This window comes from Hemitrygon akajei, chromosome 9 (assembly GCF_048418815.1).
Source record: "Hemitrygon akajei chromosome 9, sHemAka1.3, whole genome shotgun sequence".
NCBI classification, from domain to species: Eukaryota; Metazoa; Chordata; class Chondrichthyes; order Myliobatiformes; family Dasyatidae; genus Hemitrygon; species Hemitrygon akajei.
Genome location: NC_133132.1, coordinates 88,801,457 through 88,823,866, shown reverse-complemented (window position 1 = coordinate 88,823,866; position 22,410 = coordinate 88,801,457). Strand labels below are relative to the sequence as shown.

Here is a 22,410-nt window from a genome sequence, read left to right as displayed (position 1 = left end):
ACATCCAATCCAGAATAGCTGATCCTTTAATGGGCTCAACCATGAACTGTTCTAAAAAGCCATATCATAGGCACTCTAGAAATTCCCCCTCCTGTATTCCAGCACAAACCTGATTTTCCCAGTCTACCTGCATATTGAAGTCCCCCATGACTTTTGTAACATTGCCCTTTTGGCATGTAATTTCTGTCTCCTCCAAGATGGGGATCTTTGTCCTGGCATTGACTACCATGGACTCAACAAAATCACTTAAGAGCCACAACACGCTCCCCTTGATTCAAAGCACTTAATGGGGCCCAGATCTTCACCAAGCTGGATCTACGGCACACATACAATCTGATCCACAACCACTGGGGGATGAGTGGAAGCTGGCATTCATAACATCGACTGGTCACTACGAATACTTGATGATGCCTTTTGGACTATCCAACAGTCTAGCCATTTTCCAAGCCTTCATTAACAAGATCTTCTGAGACATGCTACACCAGAAAGGTGTTCACCTACTTCGACAACATCCTCATCTTCTCCAAGAACCCCCAGGTCAATAACTGTCATGTCTGTTCAGTCCTTCGGCGTCTTCTCAAAAAACAATCATACTGCAAGTTAGAAAAATGTCAGTTCCACACTCATGTCATTTCCTTCCTCAGTTACTTCCTTTCATTCCAAGGCATAACCATGGACCTGGAGAAAGTGCACGCCGTCATTGAATGACCCCAGCCAAGCTGCCTCAAACAGCTATAGCAGTTCCTGGGCTTTTCCAATTTCTACCACCATTTCATCAGGCAGTACCACAAAATTGCCACTCTTCTCACCTTCCTCAACAAATCACTTAACTCACTGTTAGCCTAGTCTTCTGCCATAGACCACACTTTTGAGGAGTTCAAGAGATGCTTCACCACCACCCCCATTCTCTGCCATCCAAACTCCTTTGAATTTTTATGATGGAGGTAGGTTCATCTGATGTGAACATCAGGGTTATCCTCTCCCAGCAAGGACTGGATGGACCTTGTGCCTTCTTCTCATGTAAATTCATCCCTACACAATGCTCTTATGGAACTGGAGACAGGGAGTTAGTCACTATTAAATGGACCTTGGAGGAATGGAGACATTGACTGACGTGAAGTACCAAGCCCTTCCTGATCTGGACAGACCACCAGAATCTCATATCCATACCATAAACTCAATCCATATCAGGTTTGCTGGGCCCACTTCTTCAAACAATTCAATTTCACCATTTGCTACTGACCCGGGTTCCAAGAAAACAAGGTGAAAACCTTGTCATGATAGTTTGATCCAGCTGAAACAGAGACAGAACCTCAGCCCATCATTCCATCCTCTTAGATCCTCTCCCCGATCATCTGTGACCTTGAGTACCAGACCCTCTGCCGCAGATATGTCACCTTATGAAGTGCTGTATGGCTACCAACCCCATCATTTGTCACACAGAAGAGGGTCCCATCAACCAGGGCCCTGATTCATCACTACCAGAATGCTTGAGGAGGGCATGAAGGACCATTCTAGCTGCTAACTGCACCTACTGACAACCATCCCTGGTGCCCAGCCTGTCTACTCCAGCCTGGGGACTGTTGCTAGCCCTCCACTTGAGAGTTGTCCCTCTGCACAACTCCTGCAATTCTCACTCCAGTTCATTGGTCCCCTCAAGGTCACCCATCACATTAACTCACTTACTGTCTCCAGCTGTCACCATCCCTCAGGACTTACCTTCCACATATCCTGTCTCAAGCTTGTTGTCCATGGACCACTCAACCCAGCTGAGCCTGCACCTCTGGAATCAAGGATGATGGAATATGGTTCAGTGTACACAGTTTGTCAGTTGATTGATTCATCGCTGTTTACGGGGTGTGCAGTATTTGGTCAACTGAGAACAGTATGGCCTGGATGAGAGGGGCTGGGTGTCGCCCAGTTACATCCTGGATCTGTCGCTCAACAAGGATTTCCGCTGGACCCATCCAGATTGTCCCGAACCATGGGGGACTGGCCATGAGAGGGGAGGTCCTGTCAAGCCTGCAAATGCAGGCATCCTCCAGTTTCCACCCAGTTAATAGGAGTCACTTGCTGCTCATTTCAAACTGATCACCCACTGCCTATTTAACCCTAGTTCTCATTCACAGTCACTCATCAAAACACCCGGCCTCAACCAGTTGTTCCTAGATTTCACTTCTTCTGCCTAAAGTTTACCTTGTTGCCTGTTGTATTTAGTCTCTGTTCTCTCATGTTTTATGTCCCTTGTGGCTTGTTATTTTGCAGTCTATTATTAAAGTTATTGTCCACTGCCGAATTGTCAATGCTGCTCTGTTTTTGGCTAAAGCATCCCCTACATTTCCTGACACAAACTTCAAAATTTTCCAACAATATCAGACCTGAAGTTGTGGTGAACATATGTATGTACTGAACCGCTGTGATAGGATATAGATCCACCAGCAGAATGGTCAGTAAGGTAATATGCTTAGAGAAAAAGTTGGAGAGAAGAAAATAAACTTAAAGGCACAGATGTAAAGAGTATGCAAGGATGAGAGAACATGGGAAACCATGACGTTTGAAGGTGGTAGAGTAGTTAGCGAATGATATGGAATCTTGGGCTTCAGCTAAAATGATATTATTTTTCAAATATAGGGGAATTGTGCTGAATCATTGGCAGAAGCTCTGGCTAGAGTTGGAGTACAGCACTGGGTCTGGTCACTACACTTTAGAAAAGGTATCAAAGTCCTATGGCAGGTGTAGAGTAGGATAATTAGAATATCTTGGGTTGAAGGAATTTAACTACAAGATTGGACTAGAGATGATGCAATTGTTCTTCTTGGAGCTAAGAAATTTGAGAGAAAATATGATTGTGGTGTACAGAATTATGACAATTTTAGATGAGACAGACAAAAGAAAAGCTGTTCCCATTACTATAGAAGGGACTATAGAATACAGATTTTCAAACTGGGCAGTAGATATGGAAGCTTTTCATGCAACCTGTGGCAGATATCTTGTACTTACTCCCCATGAAGGCAGTGGAGGTGGAAAATGAAACTGGATCAGCATTTGAAGGAAATAAATTTGAAGGGTGACATAGGAAATAGGAATGACTGGATTGTTCCACAGAGCCAGCATGACCATACAAAATGGATAGCTGGCTTCTGAAATGCAGGATCTCCTGAATATGTTGAATTGGTATTACTGGCCTACTTTAAATGTGTCATAGGAATTGTGATTAAAATCTGTATCACCTTGTCTGTAGCATGTCAATGTGTTGTATTTATATCAAGATCATTTAAACCTTTGTACCACAGTCCTTTTGTTAGTAATCAATAGTTATGGTTAATCAAGGGATTTCCAACATATTTGCAATACAATCCCTTCAATAAATGCATTTCTAGGTAGGGTTGCAATTAATTATGTTGAGTACTGGATTCCTCTTGGACTATTCACAGCATGAATCTATGTGCACAACTGAAATAAAAACAAATGGAAAAAATCATAATATGCCTGTCCATTTTTGAAGAAACTGCTCGGAAATATTTACACATTAAGGGCTCAAATGAAAGGGTTAGGAAATAGTTAGTAATAGGATAAAAAATCTTCAAACAAAGTAATAGAATACTGGAATGTATATTTGGGGCAAAGCTCTGAACTACATAGCTTTAAAAGACAACATGATTTTTGGAGACAAGGAATTAAGGGAAATGATTGAAGAGACCAAGTTAGTGAAGCAGGGCAGATTTGATTAATGAAACACTGTTATTTGTCACACTCTTTTTATTAACATCTTCTACTCATTCACCCTCTTGTCACCAGATGAATAATCCATTTAGCTGGCACACTGAAATAGAACTAATTTCAAAAATGTTGGCTATAAAATGCTGTGGACACCCTATAAGTGTTGCATATAAATTTGCCAAATTGCAGAAGATACTTTATAAGCTATAGTTCATGGCCCCTGGAATGTGCTGACCTTGTTGTTAATTCATTTTAAACAATCCCGCAAAATAACTATTTCAACACTCCTGCAGAGAGAAAGAGCTTTTCAAGTATTACCAAGAAGAGGTGAAGAGGTTGACCTGCAGAAATTGTCTTCAAAAAACTGGAGAAATTAGCTGCTGGAAGCCTGTTGAACTTCAGAACCTGTAAGGAGCCGCTGTATGCCAGCTATACAGGTGGTAACAGAAGCAGATAACTGAATGGCAGGTCTTCTCTCCATTCAATTAAATCATGGCAGATCCACATCCACTTCTTACTGTACTCTTTATTTAACTTGATTTTTATGCTTATTTAGGTTAGAGGTTATTGTTAAGCCTCTATTTAATTTTTTAATGATGTGATTATTTTAAGACACAGGACCAGGAATGCAAATCTTTGTCTCAGGTTTATGTTACTGACAACTTTCAGTCTAATACAACTTCTTCCTATGCTTTTGTTCACAGATGACTTATGCCCTACCATTCAGACAGAGGGACTGCATCATGACCTTTCAGGTAAATACTAAATTATTGAGAGTCCTTCAAATAACTGCTTCACCTCAGGAAAAATAACACTTATTTCTCTATTTCTGTTACTCCTAACAATTCTGTGGGTTTCTTTTTACACAAAAAGAAAATTATCTGGAAATTCAAATTAAGCAATACATATAACACTAGAATATAAAGTACACATGGCTAATAAGGGACTGATGTTAACCTAACATATCCATTAGGAATCTATAAGTGTTGGTTTTATACCAGATTAGATTTTCTCCACATCTGAGCAAATGCACAACTGTATTGCATTGGTTGCAATGAAACCCCTTCCTTTGGGGTTAAAATTACTGCCAAATTTTACCTTCCAGCCACACTACTCTTTATTAGGTTGGGGTTTTGCTAGAAAACAAGAATTAACAGTCAATATTAATTGTCCTTGAAAAATATTGGTGAATCTCTTTCTTGAACTACAGTATTATGGTAATTCTGGAACAAGTTCTCCCACAGTATTGTTGGATAGGAAACTCCAGGATATAGAGTCGGTGACAATGAAGATACAATGATACATTTCTAAGTTTGGATGACAGTGACTAAGAGAAGAGGTGGCGTTATTGTCATTTGCTTGCTGCCTTGTTCTGGGTGGTGGAAGTTATTGGGTTTGGGAAGTGGTAGCAGTCCAGACAAATAATGGCAAATGGTTGGCACTGCAGCCACTGTGTTCAGATGGTAGAGGAAATGATTGCTAGGGTTGGTGGATGGTGATGGAATGAAGTGAGCTGCTTTGTTCTAGATGGTGTCACGTTTACTGAGAGTAGTTGAAATTGTAGTGATCCAGGCAAACGGAGTATATTCCATAACAGTCCGGACTTGTGTCTCACAGATAAAGGAAAGACTTTGGACTCTCAGGATATGTGTCTTGCCACTCAGGATATCTACTCTCTCACCTGCTCTTGCAGCTAATCCAATTGAGTTTTGGGTCAGTGGTCACCTCTTCAGATGTTGGGGGATTTGATGATTTCTTCCCCAATGAATGACAAAGGGAAGTATTTAGAATCTCTTGTTGTAGCCCATGTCTGAATATGCACCTGGATTGCTTCTTTCTTTATAATTATAAAACAAAATTGACATTTGTGCAATCATTAGCTAAAATTACCACAATGGAAATAAAGAATTGACAGTACCTTGAGAGATTCTTGTCCCAGCAAGGGTGTGGCTAAGATTGATATATGCCTCCTAACTGCAACTATCCATTTGAATTGGTGGAGATTGTTTGCAGTTTTAATGGGAAATTTGAATGTTACACTTGGCCAAAATGGTGCCATGATATCAAAGGCAGTTATTCTCATTTCACCTTTGGAATTCAGCACTTCAAGTTTGGCCAAGGATGTGATGAGATCAAAAGTCAAATGATTCAGGCAGAGCCTGAATCAGAATGATCATCATTGAACAAATATGGGAGAGGGAGAGCGTCACTTGAGAGCACTTTCAACAACATCTTGCATCTCTTTGCCAGTGATTGATAGTTGAGTGATGGGCTTTCGCATGTAATTTTTAAGCACAATCTCAACAACTGGGATCATCTACATTCTGAATGAAGCCAGGCTGGTCTAGCAACAATATGTAGAATGGGGGATATGGCAGGACGTTTAGTTACAGATTTTTCAGATGTACACTCTGTATCCTCAACCTCAATTCTCCTCACCAATGCCCAGCTGCCAGATTTTCCTCTACTCCCTTCTTCCCTCACCTTTCAAATGAACATATGAATTATGAGCAGGAGTCTCCACTGTTACTCATTAAGATCATGACCGATCTGATTGTAACCTCATTCTTGTCACCCTCAGATCTTTTAAATTTCTTTGCAAATCTCCCACACTCCATGTTTCCTATCATCTGTCCTCAATCTGCCATCATTCACTCCTCAATCTTTATGCACAATTCTACTAGCAGAGCTCTTCTTGGGAGTCTGTGCCAACAGAATCACAATATCCTACATTGTTTCCATTTTTTATTCTCCTCACACTTTCATCAAATTCTTCCCTTACCCCTAAGATTTGACTCCTTATTTACCCACTAAGGACAATTTACAGTGGCAGTTAACCTAATAACCCACATACCAGGGGTAGGGTTTCAGATTTCTGTATCAACATGATCTCTTTCTGGGAAAGATGTGACCTGTACAAAAAGGACAAGTTATACCTGAATCCAAGGTTGAAGGGGGGTTAGGGGGAATATCCTTGCAGGTAGATTTTTAGAACTGTTGGGAAGGGTTTAAATGAATTTGGCAGGAGGTGGGATCCAGAGTGATAGAGCTGAGGATGGGACAGTTGATACACAAATCGATGCATTGTGTAATGAGACTGTCAGGAAGCACAGGCAGATCATAGGGCATAATTGCAGTCACTGTGATGAGTTGAAGTGTAATATAGGGGCAAAATAAAAAAAGATGATGAATACAGGATTTGAATGCACACGATATACGGAATAAAGCAGATGATCTTGCAGTGCAGTTAGATATTGGCAGGTATAGTGTTATGGGTATCACTATGTCATGGCTGAGAGAAGATTATAGTTGGGAGCTTAACATGCAAGGATTCACATTGTATTAAAAGGACAGACAGGTAGGGAGAAGGGTTGGCATGCTTCGTTGGTAAAAAGTAGAATAAAATCCTTAGGAAGAAGTGACACCGTATCAGAAGATATAGAATGCTTGTGGGTAGAGTTAAGAAACTACAAATGTGAAAAGGCCATGATGGAATTTATATAGCGCACATGCCTCTAAACAGCAGCCAGGATGTGGGATATAAATTACAGTGGAAGATCGAAGAGGCTTGTGATAAGGGCAATGTTACTATGGTCACGGAGGATTTCAATGTGCAGGTAGATTGGGAAAATCAGATTGGTGCTGGATCCGAAGAGAGGGAATTTATAGAATGCATATGAGATCATTTTTTAGAGCAGTGTGCTTAAATCCATTAGAATAGAAATTTTGGCTTGGATAATGTGTACTGAACCAAACTTGATAAGGGAGTGTAAGGTAAAGGAATACTTAGAAGACAGTGATCATAATATGGTCGAATTTGCCCTGCAGTTTGAGAGGAAGAAGAAAGTCAGATGTATCAGTGTTATAGTGGAGTAAAGGAAATTATGGAGAGAGAGGAGGTGCCCAAAGTTGATTAGAAGGAGACAATAGCAGGGATGACGGCAGAACAACAATAGCTGGAGTTTCTGGGGGCAATTTGAAAGGCACAAGCTAATTACATTGCAAAAGTGAAGAAGTATTCTAAAGAGAATTGTAAATGTCAACTGTCGCTGATAATGGAAGTCAAGGACAACATAATAAGAAAACTGAGGGCAGACAATATAGTAAAAATTCGTGGGAAGTTAGAGGATTGAGAAGCTTTTAAAAACCAACAGAAGGCAACTAAAAATGAAATAAGGGGAGAAAAGATTAATTGAGAAAGTAAACTAGCAAGTAATAGAAAAGAGGATACCAAAAATGTTTTTCAGAGATATAAAAAGCAAGAGAGGCAAGAGTGGATATTGGACCACTGGAAAATGATGTTGTAAAGCTATTAATGGGGGACAATGAAATTGCAGATGAACATAATATTTTTGCATTGGTCTTTACTGTAGAAGACTCTAGCAGTATGCTAGAAATTTGAGTGTCAGGTGCAGAAGTGAGTGCAGTTGCTATTACTGAGGAGAAGGTGTTTGGGAAGCTGAAAGGCCTGAAGGTAGATAAGCCACCTGGGCCAGATGGGATACACCCCAGGGTTCTGAAAGAGGCAGCTGAAGTATTAGTAATTAGGTAGAAGTAATGATTTTTCGAAAATTATCAGCTTTTGGCATGGTTTCAGAATAAAGAAAGTTATAGGCCAGTAAGCCAGACTTCAATGGTTGGGAAAATGTAGGAGTCCATTATTAAGCAGGAGGTTTCAGGGCTACTTGGAGACACATGATAAAGTAGGCCAGTATCAGCATGGCTCCATTCAGGGGAAAACTTGACAAATCTGTTGAAATTTTGAGGAAATAACAGTCAGTGGATGTTATATACTTGGATTTTCAGAAGGCCTTTGATTTGGTGCTGCACTTAAGACTATAATGAATAGAAGCAGAATTAAGCTCTTTGGCCCATTGAGTCTGCTCTGCCATTTCATCATGGCTGATCCATTTTTCCCTCTTAGCGCCAAACTCCAGCTTCCCACCCTGTCTGTATCCCTTCAAGCCCTGACTAATCAAGGATCTATCAATCTTTGCCTAAAGTATACATGGAGACTTAGCCTCCACAGCTGCCTGTGGCAACAAATTCCATAGATTCACCACCCTATGGCTAAAGAAATTCCTTCTCATCTTTGTTCTAAAAGGATGCCCTTCTAATCTGAGACTGTCCTCTAGTCTTAGACTCTCCCACCATTGGAAACATCCTCTCCACATGCATTCTATCAAGGCCTTTCAACATTCAATAGATTTCAATTAGGTCACCCCCTCATTCTTCTGAATTCTAATGAATACAGGGCTAGAGCCATTTCTTCATACAACAAACTGTCCAAATCTGGAATCAGTTTTGTGATCTTCCTTTATGGTTCACATGAGACTGCTTAGCAAGATTAGAGACCATGGTATTACAGGAAAGATACTAGCATGGATAGAAAATTGGCTGAATGGCAGAAGGCAAAGAGTGGGAATTAAGGGGGCCTTTTCTAGTTAGCTGCCTGTGACCAGTGATGGTACACGGGTGTCAGTATTGGGACTGTTTCTTTTTACGTTATCTGTTAATAAGTTGAATGACAGACTTAATGGCTTTGTGGCCAATTTTGTGGACAATACAAAGATAGGTGGAGGGGCAGGTAACATTGAGGAAGCAGAGAGTCTGCAGAAGGTCTTAGATTGGGAGATGGGCAAAGAAGTGGCAGATGGAATATAGTGTAGGGAAGTTTGTGGTCATGCACTTTGGTAGAAGGATTAAAGGCATAGAATATCTTCTAAATGGGGGAAGATTCAAAAATCAGAGATGCAAATGGACTTTGGAGTCCCCATAAAGGATTTCCCAAAGCTTAACTTTTAGGTTAGGTCAGTGGTAAGAAAGGCAAATGTAATGTTGGTATTTATTTCGAGAGGTCTACAATATAAGAGCAAGATGTAATGTTGAAGCTTTATCAGACTGCACTTGGAGTATTGTGTGCAGTTTTGGGTCTCTTATTCTTAACTAAGAAAAGATGTGCTGGTGTTGGAGAGGGTTCAGAAGAGGTTCACAAGAATGATTAAGGGAATGAAAGTGTTAACATATGAGGAGCATTTGATGGTTCTGGGCTTGTACTTGTTGGAATTTAGAAGAATGGGGAGGGCTGTCATTGAAACCTTACAAATATTGAAAGGCCTAGACAGAATGGATGTGGAAAGCATGGTTTTTATAGTGGGCGAGTCCGGGACTAGGCAAAGCCTTGGAATAGAGGGATGTCCATTTAGAACAGAGATGAGGAGGATTTTCTTTTGCCAAAGTGCAGTGAATCCTGTGGAGGTCAAGCCATTGAGTATATTTAAAGCAGAGTTTGATAGGTTCTTGATTAGTCCAGGGTCTCAAAGGTTATGGACAGAAGGCAGGAGAATGGGGTTGAGAGGGATAATAAATCAGTGATAATGGAACGGCAGAGCAGACTCAATGGGCTGAATGGCCAAATTCTGCGCCTGTGTCTTAATGTTTTATACCTTTGAGATGTTGGAGGAAACAGGAGTAAGTACTCAAATCATTCTTGCAAAAAAGGTGAAGCTGCCATTTGTCTTCCTTATTCTTTATAGTAACTATTCAATAAATTTCTCTAATCATGTACCAGGACTTCCAAGTCTTTCTGAACACCAACACTTCTCTCACTGTTTAAAAAAAAGTACTATGTTTTAATTACTAATACCAAAGTGAAAGACCTCAAATTTTACTGTTCAATATTCCATCTGCCATGGCTTTGATCTTTCTGTGACAATAGCACAACTTTTAATATTGCTATTCCAAGCAAATTCATCTCTAAGCTCCAAGAATCTAGTGCTTAACAAGTCCTTCTGCAACTGGATCCTTGGTTTCCTGACCAACAGACTAGATAGGCAGTGACAACTTCACCACGGTTATTCTCGACACTACTACCTCACAAGACACCATCCTCACCCTCCCCTGTCTATACACTCACAGCTGCATTTCCAGATTGCTCTAACTCCAGCTGCGAGTTTGCAGATGATACCACCATTGTGGGCTGAATCTCAAATAATGATGAGCCAGAGTACAGGGGGGAGATAGAAAGCCTAGTAAGTGGTGTCTTGTCAAAACTTTTCCTTTAACTATCATCCCCTTCAGGAGTGGAGGAGGGTGAGCCTATGCGGGACAGTGCACATGTTCCTGTTTACATCAGTGGTTTTGAATTCAGGAGGGTTAATAGTTTCATGTTCCTCAAAATGCACATTGCTAATATCTTGACCTGGTCCAACCATATTGATACTATGGCCAAGAAAGCAAACCAACATCTCTACTTCCTCAGGAGGATGAAGGAATTTGGTATGTCCCCTCTAACCCTCACCATCAGAAGCATCTGATCATCACTGCATGGTATAGCAGCTGCTCTCCCATGACTGCAAATTACTGCCGAGAATAGTGGACACAACTCAGTACATCATAGAAACCATCCTCTTCTCCATAGGTTCTGTCCACACTTCTCACTGCCTTCATAAAGCAATCAACATAACTAAAGACACTTCTAATCCCTCATATTCTCTCTTCTCCTTTCTCCCATTGGACAAAAAATATAAACACATGAAAGCACCTACCATCTGGCTCAAGGGACAGCTTCTGTTTCACTATTGAATGGTTCCCCATATGGACTCTTGACCTCAAAATCAACCTTGTCATGGCCCTGCACCTTATTCGCTGCCTGTGCTGCACTCTCTGTTGCTGTAAAACTTTCTTCTGCATACTGTTATTGCTTTTTCTTTATGTTACTTCTATGTACTGATACGATGAAATAATCTGTATGGATGGCATGCAATACAAAGTTTTTCACTGTACCTTGGGACATGTGTCAATAATAAACTGATTTACCTGTTTATGGGTGGACTACTTTTAGAACCTAGAACAAAGAACAGTACTGTACAGGTACAAGTCCTTTTGCCCACAATATATGTGTTGACTGTGGTGCCAGATTAAAATAATCTCACCTGTCTTCACCTTATCCTTCCATTTCTTGCACAAATGTGTATGTGCCTGTTTAAAAAGCTCTCAGATAACACTACCAGTCACCTGCCATCACATTCCAGGCACTTATTAGTCTATGCAATAACATTTGTACATCTCCTTTAAACTTGCCCCCTCTCAATTTAATACTATACCCTCTAGTAATTGATGTTTCCAATCTGGGAAAAAGATTTGAACTATATACTCCTGCGAAAACAACCAAGCTTGGCCAACCTCTCCTTATAGATAATACTCTGTCATCTAGGCAATATTCTAGAGACACACACAAAATACTGAAGGAATTCAAAAGGCCAGGCAGCATCTATGGAAAAAAGTACAGTTGATTTGATGGGCTGAAACATCAACTGTACTTTTTTTTCCATAGATGTTTCAGGCCTGCTGAGTTCTTTCAGCATCTTGTGTGTGTTACTCGGATTTCCAGTATCTGCAGATTTTTTTTCTTGTTTGTGAATATCCTAGTGAACCTCTTCTGGATCGTCTACAAAGCCTCCACATTCTTCCTGTAATGCAATGACCTAAACTACACACAATGCTCCCAAAGATTTACCCAGCTGCTGCTATCGGGAAGAAGGTACATTAAATAGCCTTTAGGTCCCACACCACCAGGTTGAGAAACGGTTATTATCCCTCAACCATTGGGCTCTTAACCAAAGTGAATAACTTCACTTACCTCAACCTTGAACTGATTCTGCAACCTATGGTCTCACTTTGAAGCATTCTACAGCCTGTGTTATCAGCTGACAGTATCTACCCTAGAAACTACTCTGTCTCCAACTACATCATCATTCCATTGCCCATGACCAATTTAAGTGGACCCTAGAGGCACAATATCATGGTCAGTTTTCTCATCATCTATTCAGTCACTGCTCTTGTCCACAGAGTCTGCAAATACCTCCTACTATATCTGCTGAACAAACATAAGGATTGTGGCTCTTGCAAACTGAATCCCTTTACGCACCTCACTCTCTTGCACCTTTTGACTGAACAGTTTTACAATTCTCAGTCCAAATCCTAGCCTCAAGCTCATAACTTTGAGTTGATGTACTGTACCTCTAGCTCTAGCTACAATCTGCAGATGCAGTCCCTATGGATGCCAATAGTTTCAACCAGCTCCCTCATACTACAGGTTTTATCAGATCACATGATTAAAATCAATTTATTGTGTTCTGCCATTGTCATCTTTCTCTTACCAAAGTCCCTTACTCACACTCCATACATGCTGTGCTTTTAGTTGGGACCTCAAATTCATATTACAGTGGGTGTCCCTTGACTACAATTTGAGCTGGTTACTCAATTATCGGGAAGTCAATTTCATATCTTTAGAACTAAAAACTACAATGTTAACAGAAATCCATAGTAAAACCAGACTTTTTAGATGGGTGCAAAGATTTATAGTGAACTTTGCATTTATTTCCCTCAGAATAGAGATGAGAAGGAATTTCTTCATCCAGAATGTAGTGAAACTGTGGAATTTGTTGCCATAGATGACTGTGGATGCCAAGTTATTTGGTATATTTGTGGTGGAGTTTGATATTTCTTGACTGGTAATGGCATTAAAGGTTAATGGGAGAAGGTAGAAGAATGGGGTTGAGAGGAATAATAAACCAGCAATGATGGAATGGTGGAACAAATTCAAAGTGCCGAATGGCCTAATTCTGCTCCTCTGACTTATGGTCTAAGAGTAGTCTCTCTCCTGGCAAATTTTGATTTCCTTTTGATAGTTTTATGTTGGATTCCCCAGTAGAATGAAATGCATTGCAATTCAACACAGCAAAAAAAACTTATTTTATGAAACACAATACTCTGAATAGTAGCATCCCTTGAGGATAAGCCACATTGAATATAGACCTGCAGTCTAACCAGTTTTGGACATTATGATCACTTATGGATTTCAATTATTCTTCCTACATCACCAGCTTCGAGTGAGAACTTATTTTGAAGTTTTTAAGTACAGCAATAAATTAACTTTGCAATTAGAAAATCAGTGGGTGGCAGACTGTCTCATGGGAGTTCTTAACATCCTAAAATACTCAGTAAAATCAATATTCAAACAGGGAAAAATAAGCTACCATAATACCAACCATATTGCACAGACTGTATAACATTTTTGGTTCCACATGATCCTTCTCATTCACCACACCTACAGTATAACCTATTCCTTTCATGCATAGGCAGTTTCCCACTAAATAAATCTATATCACTTGCGACTGACAGTAAAACATTCATGAGTTATCCAGTCAGCCTTACCTGCACAAGCCATTCATTACTTATCAGCTGCTCATGTCACAGAAAGAGCAGATTCAAAAGTAAACAATCCTTTTCCTGAGTTGCTGACAGATAGAGATATGAATCCTTGGGCTTTTATGATATATTTCCAGTTTTGAGTCCTATTGACAAGGACAGCATTTTAGCACATCCACAGCTACTCTGAGGAAAATGATAATGAGTGGATGTCTTCATCTTAGTTGCTGTCACAGTAGCGTAGGAATTACTGTAGTGCTTTGCAGCGCCAGTTGTATGATCAGGGTTCAATTCTTGCCACTATCTGTAGCGTTCTATATGTTAGAAAAGGGGTTCCTCCAGGTGCTCCAGTTTCTTTCCACATTCCAAATATATACTGTTAGGGTTGGTGAATTGTGGGCATGCAATGCTGGTGCTGGAAGCATGTCAGCACTTTTGAGCTATCAAGCACAATCCTCGCTAATTTGATTTGACACAAACAATGCATTTCACCATATGTTTTGATGTACACATGACAAAGTTAATCTTTATCTTTAAATATTCAAATATTATGATGTTGTAATAATCCTTAAAGTGCTGTGGATACTGTGTACTGGAATGGGTGGTATCAAATGTTTTGAATATTGTTCGAACTGCAATCATATCAACAACTCATCTCAACAATTGGAGGATATTTCATTATGCTCTTGACCTGCAATATCGGGAGGTAAGTCACTGACTACAGTATACCTTGGTTCAAATGAGCAAATGGTAGGATATAACTTTTGTTCTTTTGTGTAGTAGTGGTTGTGAGCTTGAGAGCTGTGGTCAGAGTAGACTGGGTGATTAACTGATGTATATTTTATACTCTAGCTATGGTGCTCCCATGGAGAGAGGATAAACCTTTAGGAAGGTAGATGCAGCATCAATCAAGTGGGTTTTGGTCACAGATTGTGTGTCCTGCTTCTTCAGTGTTGTTGCTGTTGTACTCATCCAGGAAACTGGAAAATATTTCATCAGATGTTGCCTCATCATATGAGTGTTTGAAATTAGTCATTTGCTGCAGAATACCCAGCTTCCACTTGGACTTGTACCCATTGTAGCTATGTGACTGATTCATTTGAGTAACTTTTTATGTAGATGGTGTCAGCGCAGTGATGGTAATACCATCAAATGGCATGAAGAGGTGTGTGGACTTTATCTTGATAGAGATGGTCATTGCTTGCAATTGCAGAACATGAATATTGTTTATTGATAGCCCATGTTTTAATGTAGTTTTGCATTTTTAGCCTGAACTGCTTGTTTCACTGAGGAATTGAACATTGTGCAGTCATTAACTAACACCACTTCTGACTTTATGATGGAAAGAAGATAATTGGGTCTAGGATATTACCTTGAAGAAATCCCACATGGATGCTCTGGAATGGAAATGATTAATATCAAAGATTCAAAGTACATTTATTATCAAAGTATGTTTGTGGTATACAACCCTGAAATTTGTCTTCTCATAGCCATGAAATAAAGAAATAAAAACCATTGAACTTGTTCAAAGAAAAACATCAAACCCCAATGCACAAAAAAAGAAGAGATTGTGCAAACGGCAAAAAACGAGCTAAATACACAGAATATAAAATACCAGCTCACAAATCATCCTACCAGTCCGGACACATTCCGTTCAGCTCAGTTCAGTTCAATCTAGCTCTGTGTTCATCTGCCCCAATCAAAATTGCACAAAATGCAACAAAAAAGGAGTGACCAGAAACCAAAAGCACATCATAACATGAACTACTAGTATCTGCAACCATCTCCCTTTGTGCAGGGTGCTACTTCAACCTTTCAGTGTGTTTTCTCCTTGAAGCCCATTGACTTCATTTTTACCAGGGATCCTTGATAACACACTTGGTCACATGCTCCCTTGGTGCTACAGGCAGCACATTTAAATTACCTCTGGAATTCATTTTATTGATTTGTACTTGCCAATAGCTATTCTTCTTCCTTCCCATTGGCTGTTTCACTGTCCACCACCAAACTAAACATTCTAGTACTAGAGAATTTTCATCTGATCCATTGGTTGTAGATCACTATTGCTAGTTTTATCACACACACATTGCAATTCACAAGGTTAAACAATATATTTCTCTGGTATTTCTGGTGTTTTTCCTTGTATTTTCTCTGCAATCCTCATTGAACCAGAATTGATGGCATGATTTCATTTTGACAGCAGAGTGACGGTCATAGTATATGGGTTATAAATTTCCAGGCTGTGGCTTTGTACATGTTCTGCTTTTGTAGAGAGTCCACAATACCTTATGAATGTCCTGTTTTGAGCTGTAGAGCCATGAAAAAACAGTGAAGGTTATACTAAATGTGATGACAGGATGTTATTTCCACAAAGACTGTGTGTATTGTGGTCACTTCTACCAGTGCTTTCACAGATAACAGCACCTGCCATAGATAGATTTTTAAGGACAAAGTCAAACAGGTTTATTTCTCACTTTGACTCTTTCATTCTCTGGCATAGATCCAGTCTGGCAGAAGCCAGTAGCTCAGTCAGTGGTGGTGCGATCAAGCAGCTGTAGGTGACAGACAATGAAGTCCTCTACTTAAAATACATTTTGACTCCTTGTTTCTTTCAATGTTCTTCCAACTGTTGTTCAGTCAGAAGGAGTTCTGATTTCAGGAAATGAGTAAGTGGTAATCATCAGGAGATTTTCTTGTCCATAGGTTAGAGGATGCCATGTAAGACTTCATGAAGTCTAGAGTAAATGGTATTCCCTCCCAACTGATGTGTTGCATCCCAAGTGGATCTGTTCTTCTACTGGGGTATGTTGGAGCAGAATGGCATGGTCATCCTTATAGCACCAAGGTTGAGTATCTGTTGCTCAACTAGCATTGTGAACAACTGAAGCAACTTAGAAACCAATCTCTAGTTATTTCAGAAGGAATTTGCTAAGTTGAGAGTGTTGGAAGTGGTTTTATTCTGTCAGAATTAGTGCCTAGGTCAAGACTTGATGGTTGAGTTTTTTTTTTAAATCTGTTTTTGGATCTAACTGAACAATTGTCAAGATAAGGCTCTGCCAAGATAAATTACAAAACCATTATTACTAATTTGAGGAGCAGTCAGATAGGCCCTGGGCCTATAGTCACTGGAGTTTAGTTAGAAGAATGATGGGACCTCATTGAACCTATTGAATAGTGAAAGACCTAGATAGAGTTGATGTGGAAAGGATGTTTCCTATATTAGGGGAGGCTAAGACCAGAGAGCACACCTTCAGAATAGAAACACGTCTCTGTAGAACAGAGATGAGGAGGAATTCCCTCAGTAGGAGGGTGGTGAAACTGTGGAATTCGTTGGTGCAGATGGTTGTGGAGGCCAAGTCATTGGGTATATTTAAAGTGGAGGTTGATAGTTTCCTGATTAGTAAGGACATCAAAGGTTACAGGGAGAAGGCAGAAGAATGAGATTGACAGGGATAATAATTTAGCCTTGGAGTATAATCTCTTTTATATTTCCTTAAAATATTTAATCTTGGTATGAAAGTTTCTCTATGAAATGTTTTATCTTAATAACTTACATTTTTATTTAATTTTCGTCTCTCATGGACTGCAATTCCACGTTTGAATCCAGGGGTATGAAGAGTTTTGCTTTCCCTTGTCTGCTGTGGGAAGGTGGATTTGGGATGTGGGATTGGATGGACAGGTGGCCTGGAATCAGGCAAAAGGGAGCTCAGAGGTCAAGAGTGAGTGAGGTCAAAGGCCCAACAAGCATCAGAAAGAGAGAAGGAAGCAGTGGAACCCTTGGATAATATATACATTCAGCATAAATGTCTGCTATTCAAGAAGGGGAAAGGCTTTATTTTTAGACCATTTCAGAAGGTATTGCTGTGGATCTGGAGTTGCATATTTACTGTATCAGGGAAGGGTGTCAGTTATTCTCTTCCAGCTGAGATCTCTAACCATTATGCTTCATACCAAGTGGAGTGGGATGAGGCTACCAATACAAGGTAATCAAGGAATTAAGTGGCTTCCTGGAAATTATAGGACCATGATTATCCCAAAAAATGGATGCTGGTCTGCAGAACAATTAGCCAGAATCTCAACCCTCTGGTGCCATTTGTATTTTCATTAAAAAGAGATCTGAAGGATAATTTTTCCACACAGATGTTGATGAATATCTAGAACAAGTTGGCAGTACAGGTGGTGGAAGCAGATTCAATTGCAATGTTTATAAGATACTTGGGTAGGAAAGGCATAAGAGGGAAACAACCCTAATGCAGGCAAATGGGATTAGCATAGATAGGCATCATGGTAAGCATGGACAAGGTTGGTCAATATGAATGGTGCTTGTGCTACATGTTTCGATAATTATATGATCCAATTAACTTTAAGCTTTTCAAGTTTGATTGGAGATAGCTGGCAGGTATGTTGTGGATTGATATGAGATTGAATGGATTTTACTGAGCTGTAAAAGGGGCAAATTAATATAACCCATCAAAGTCAAATATGTACCTAATGTTGGGAAATTTTTTTTGTACCCCAAAAGTGTTGGACATGTAAAACTCCAGGTGCATAGCTGGGAGGTTAGCTTCCCTGAATCAGCCCAAGGCTCTATGACGAATAATTCAGGCCATTGCTAGAGAAGACAGAGATTTCCAGCACCTTAAGTATATACGATTTTGGTTGCAACATTACAGGAAGGATGGGGAAATGCAGAGAGTAGTCACAGTAAACAAGCATTTCAATTAGTAGGACAGAATAGATAGGCTGGGTTTGTTTTTTTTATGTTTTATGTCTCTATAACTTTATGACTCTCAATTATATTATTTTGAGAAATATATAGAAGTACTGTGTTTATCCTATCCATCCAACATATTGATTAGAAATTACTTATGGTTTATATTTCAGGGTTCGACCTGGTGCAGAGATTTTCATTGGCACGCTTGTCAACAAGAAGCAAAACCTCCCAACGCTTACCATTTATCAGAATGGGAAGAAAACTGTCAATTAGACAAACACAGTAGGAATCACTTTTTGGTCTCTTAATTTTATATTGGCTAGAATCATTATGGACACTGTTGTGTATTCATCACACCTACATTAGCTCACAGGCTTTCTATGGTTTTTTAAGTGAAAGTTGTGTTTAGAAATTCATTTTAATGCAGTACTCTCTTGGGGTATCTAGGCCACTTGCAAACAAGCTTAACAATGTTCTGAGTCTTTGACTAATCAGATTGTGCAATGGATATTTCGGCACACAGTCTGAGTCAGGAACTCAGAATTAGAACTGAATTTGGTACCAAATTAGATGCATAAAGTAAAATAACAGCAAAAAGAAAGATTCGAGTAAAACACTGAGATAAAAGACAGAGAAAAAACAAGGAAAACAATTTTTAGGATTCAACAACAAATGGTTCAGCTACCAAAGTTGCTGTCTCACACTGCCAGAAACCTGGGTTCAATCCTGACCTCAGGTGCTGTTTGTACAGAACTTACATGTTATCCCTGTGACCAATGGTTTCTTCTAGTGTTTCACTACCTCCCTCATCCTAAAGATAGGTGGTTTGGTTGCTTAATTTGCCAATCTGCTTAAAAGAGAAAGAAATCTTGAGAAAGTTGAGAAATGTGGGGAGAATAAATAATGGGATTATTGTAGGCTTGATGTAAAAGGGTGATTATTGTCACTGTGTACTCAATGGGTAAAAAGAACCCATGTCTGTGCTGTATCTCCATGACTCGAATAAGCATGAAGGATTTAGTACCAGAGAGGATTTTTTTTAGAAAGGCAGAAGGTACTGGAACAATTAACAAGTCAGGCAGTATCAATGAGAAAGAAACAGAGCTATGATTTCACATTGATGCCCTTTCATCAGAAATAGTGAAAGTTGAAATTAAGCTTTCAGAGTAAGAAGAATATTTATGAAAGGCTGGTGGGGGCAAGACAAACTGAGTGCACAGATGTTTTTGATGCTGACATAGAGTGTGAAAACTTGTTTGTTACAGTTGATCTGTCTGGAGGAATTTTATATACAGGGAGATGAATGAGAACTGAGGAGAGTAGAATAAAGAGTAAAGCTGCACTTGTGAGATATAAAACATTTCAGTAGCAGGGACTAATTTCCAGTTTTATTCCTTTTTCTCTCTTCAGTTCCCAATAATTTTACAGGCTTGTTTGTCTGAACAAGTTGCAGTATTTTCTGGGATGTTCAGTGGGTATAAATGAATACCGCTGCTTCAGTTATATTTCACTGGTGAACCTCTTGGGGAGATATCAGTACAGTAATGCCTCTGGAGAAGTAGAAAAGCACAGACAGTGACTTCTGAAATCCTGAGTGTGTATAGGTATCAAATTTGCAATCCAATTTTATTCATAGTAATTGAACCAGTGTTTTGAATTGCTCAAGTTCAAAGTAAATTTATTATCCAAGTACGTATGTCACCATATAAATCCCTGAGATTTACTTTCTTGTGGGCATTTCTTGTGGTAAATCCAGGAAACACAGCAGAATCATCAGAAGTCCCCACCCAACAGGATGGACAAACAACCAATGTGCAAAGAACAGCAAACTGTGTAAATATAATCAATCAATAAATAAATAAGCAATAAAGATTGAATTCATGAAAAAGGTGAGAAGTCCACCCCCTGTGCGATTAGTTCTTAAGGATATTGGGGGAGGCCTGGGAATACCTTTTCTTTCTGTGTAACCTGAGAGGATGGAAAAGATGGAAATTAATTGTTAAAAATGCATGCATTTTAACACTTGTCTACAGGTGATTCAGGTGTTCTTTGTTATCAAAAGCCCAGGTTTTGTTTTGACGGTCTCGGCCCGAAACGTCAACAGTGCTTCTCCCTATAGACGCTGCCTGGCCTGCTGTGTTCCACCAGCATTTTGTGTGCGCTGTCAGGAGAATTAAATGTTATGTTTTGATGAGACCTGCTGAACTTTGGTTCAATTAGTGGATTGGGTATCCAGAGTACTGAGCTGGGGTGTTTAACACTTCAGCAAACTAATTTAGCCCAGCACGCAACAATACTTACGAAAAATGACAGAAAAAAATCTGGCAACATCAGTGAAGTAGCCAGGCTTCTCATAGATGGCATCACTGGCAGTCCATCTGTGATAACAGAGTATGTGAAAAATTGTTGTAGATTGTAAGCTGATCATATCTTTGGAAAGTCTGTGTAAGTGCCTAGACCACAGAGCACAAGTATTTGTGCAATATAATAACTCCAACACATAGAAGTGATTACCAAAGCCTTTCCAAAGTGACTGTTCTTTATTACAGAGATTGAAGATTGTAAACCAAGTATACTGGCCAGTAGGTTGTATGTGGATGTGGGCAAGAGAGGTCATCAGTGGGGTGGGGTGTCATTAGGCAGAGATAATGAGTAGCATTTGGAGGAATTACAAAGTGGATGATTATTTTGAGTGGTGATACTATATCGAAGGATGTGGAAAGAGGTTAGAAATAGTTCCAAGTAGCTAAGAGGACATTGTCGGGGATTGAGGATGGGAAAAGGTACTAAGGATGAAATATTAAAGAGAGCAGAAGAAGAATGTTTTGGATTATCTCTTATTTAAATCAGATTTCTGCTCTGATTAATACCTGCTTCACTATTTGGGGTCATTGCATTGGGCACAGTGAAATTTTGCTCAGAGGATGCCACTTGATTTTGTCTGTGTATACAGCTTCCAAGAATTTGTGAATCCTGTGCAGAGAAGAACACAAGTAGAGCAGCTAAAAGTTTATTGCACTAACATAGTTTTAACAAAATTCACTTTCATAGTATGCAGAATTGTAGAAGTGAGAATCTTAAGACCTGAGTATCTTCCCTCTGTTTTTGCTTTTGTTTTTCTATTTTGATCGCTTTTTAAATTTACCTATTTATCTGCCCCATAATCTGATTTTCATAAATCCATTATGGACGATCATGCTTTCAGCTGCCTGGACTTTAAGCTCCAGCAATCCTCCCAGTGAGCTTTTCCAACCCCTCTGGGTGGTTCGAGCAAGGGTTTAGGCAGCGGCTTTGATAGATCATTGTGTGGTTGAGTGTCATTTTGGTTATGTACTGTACAAGAGGCCATATTTGGAGGAGACCAGAGGTCTCAGGGGGCAACAGAGCTACATCAGGTTCCCAAGTTAGGGAAAGTGACCTGCAGCCTTGTGATGCAGAGCCTAATGCTACTATAAGCCATAAATGATACTTCCGGCAAGTACAGTGCTTAAGCCTAATGCATAGAAAGAAGGGACTTTTAATGTGTTAAATAAATATAAGAAGTTTTTTTTAGGTGCTGATATACCAGTGTGTAAACATTAAGTGCTGTTGGCTCTCCTGCCTTCCTGGTTTACACACTTTACACATGATCCCTGACTAAGGAAGCACATTTTTGACTCTTTCTTGCAAAGCCAGTTTATAGCATCTAACTAACCCACAGGCAGCTGCGAGCCCTGACAGATGACACCATGTGTCAGCTGGAAAAGGAAACCGTGTCTAGGAAC

General features: G+C 39.7%; 1 protein-coding gene across 1 annotated transcript in view; it reads left to right on the top strand.

Annotated features, from left to right (window-relative positions):
* Positions 1-22,410, top strand: part of LOC140733322 (uncharacterized) — a 340,527-nt gene that overhangs the window by 13,690 nt on the left and 304,427 nt on the right. Inside the window, exons 3-4 of the mRNA XM_073056501.1 lie at positions 4,425-4,475; positions 18,817-18,928. Coding sequence (XP_072912602.1) covers positions 4,425-4,475; positions 18,817-18,928 — 163 coding nt within the window. The remainder of the gene's footprint in view (positions 1-4,424; positions 4,476-18,816; positions 18,929-22,410) is intronic.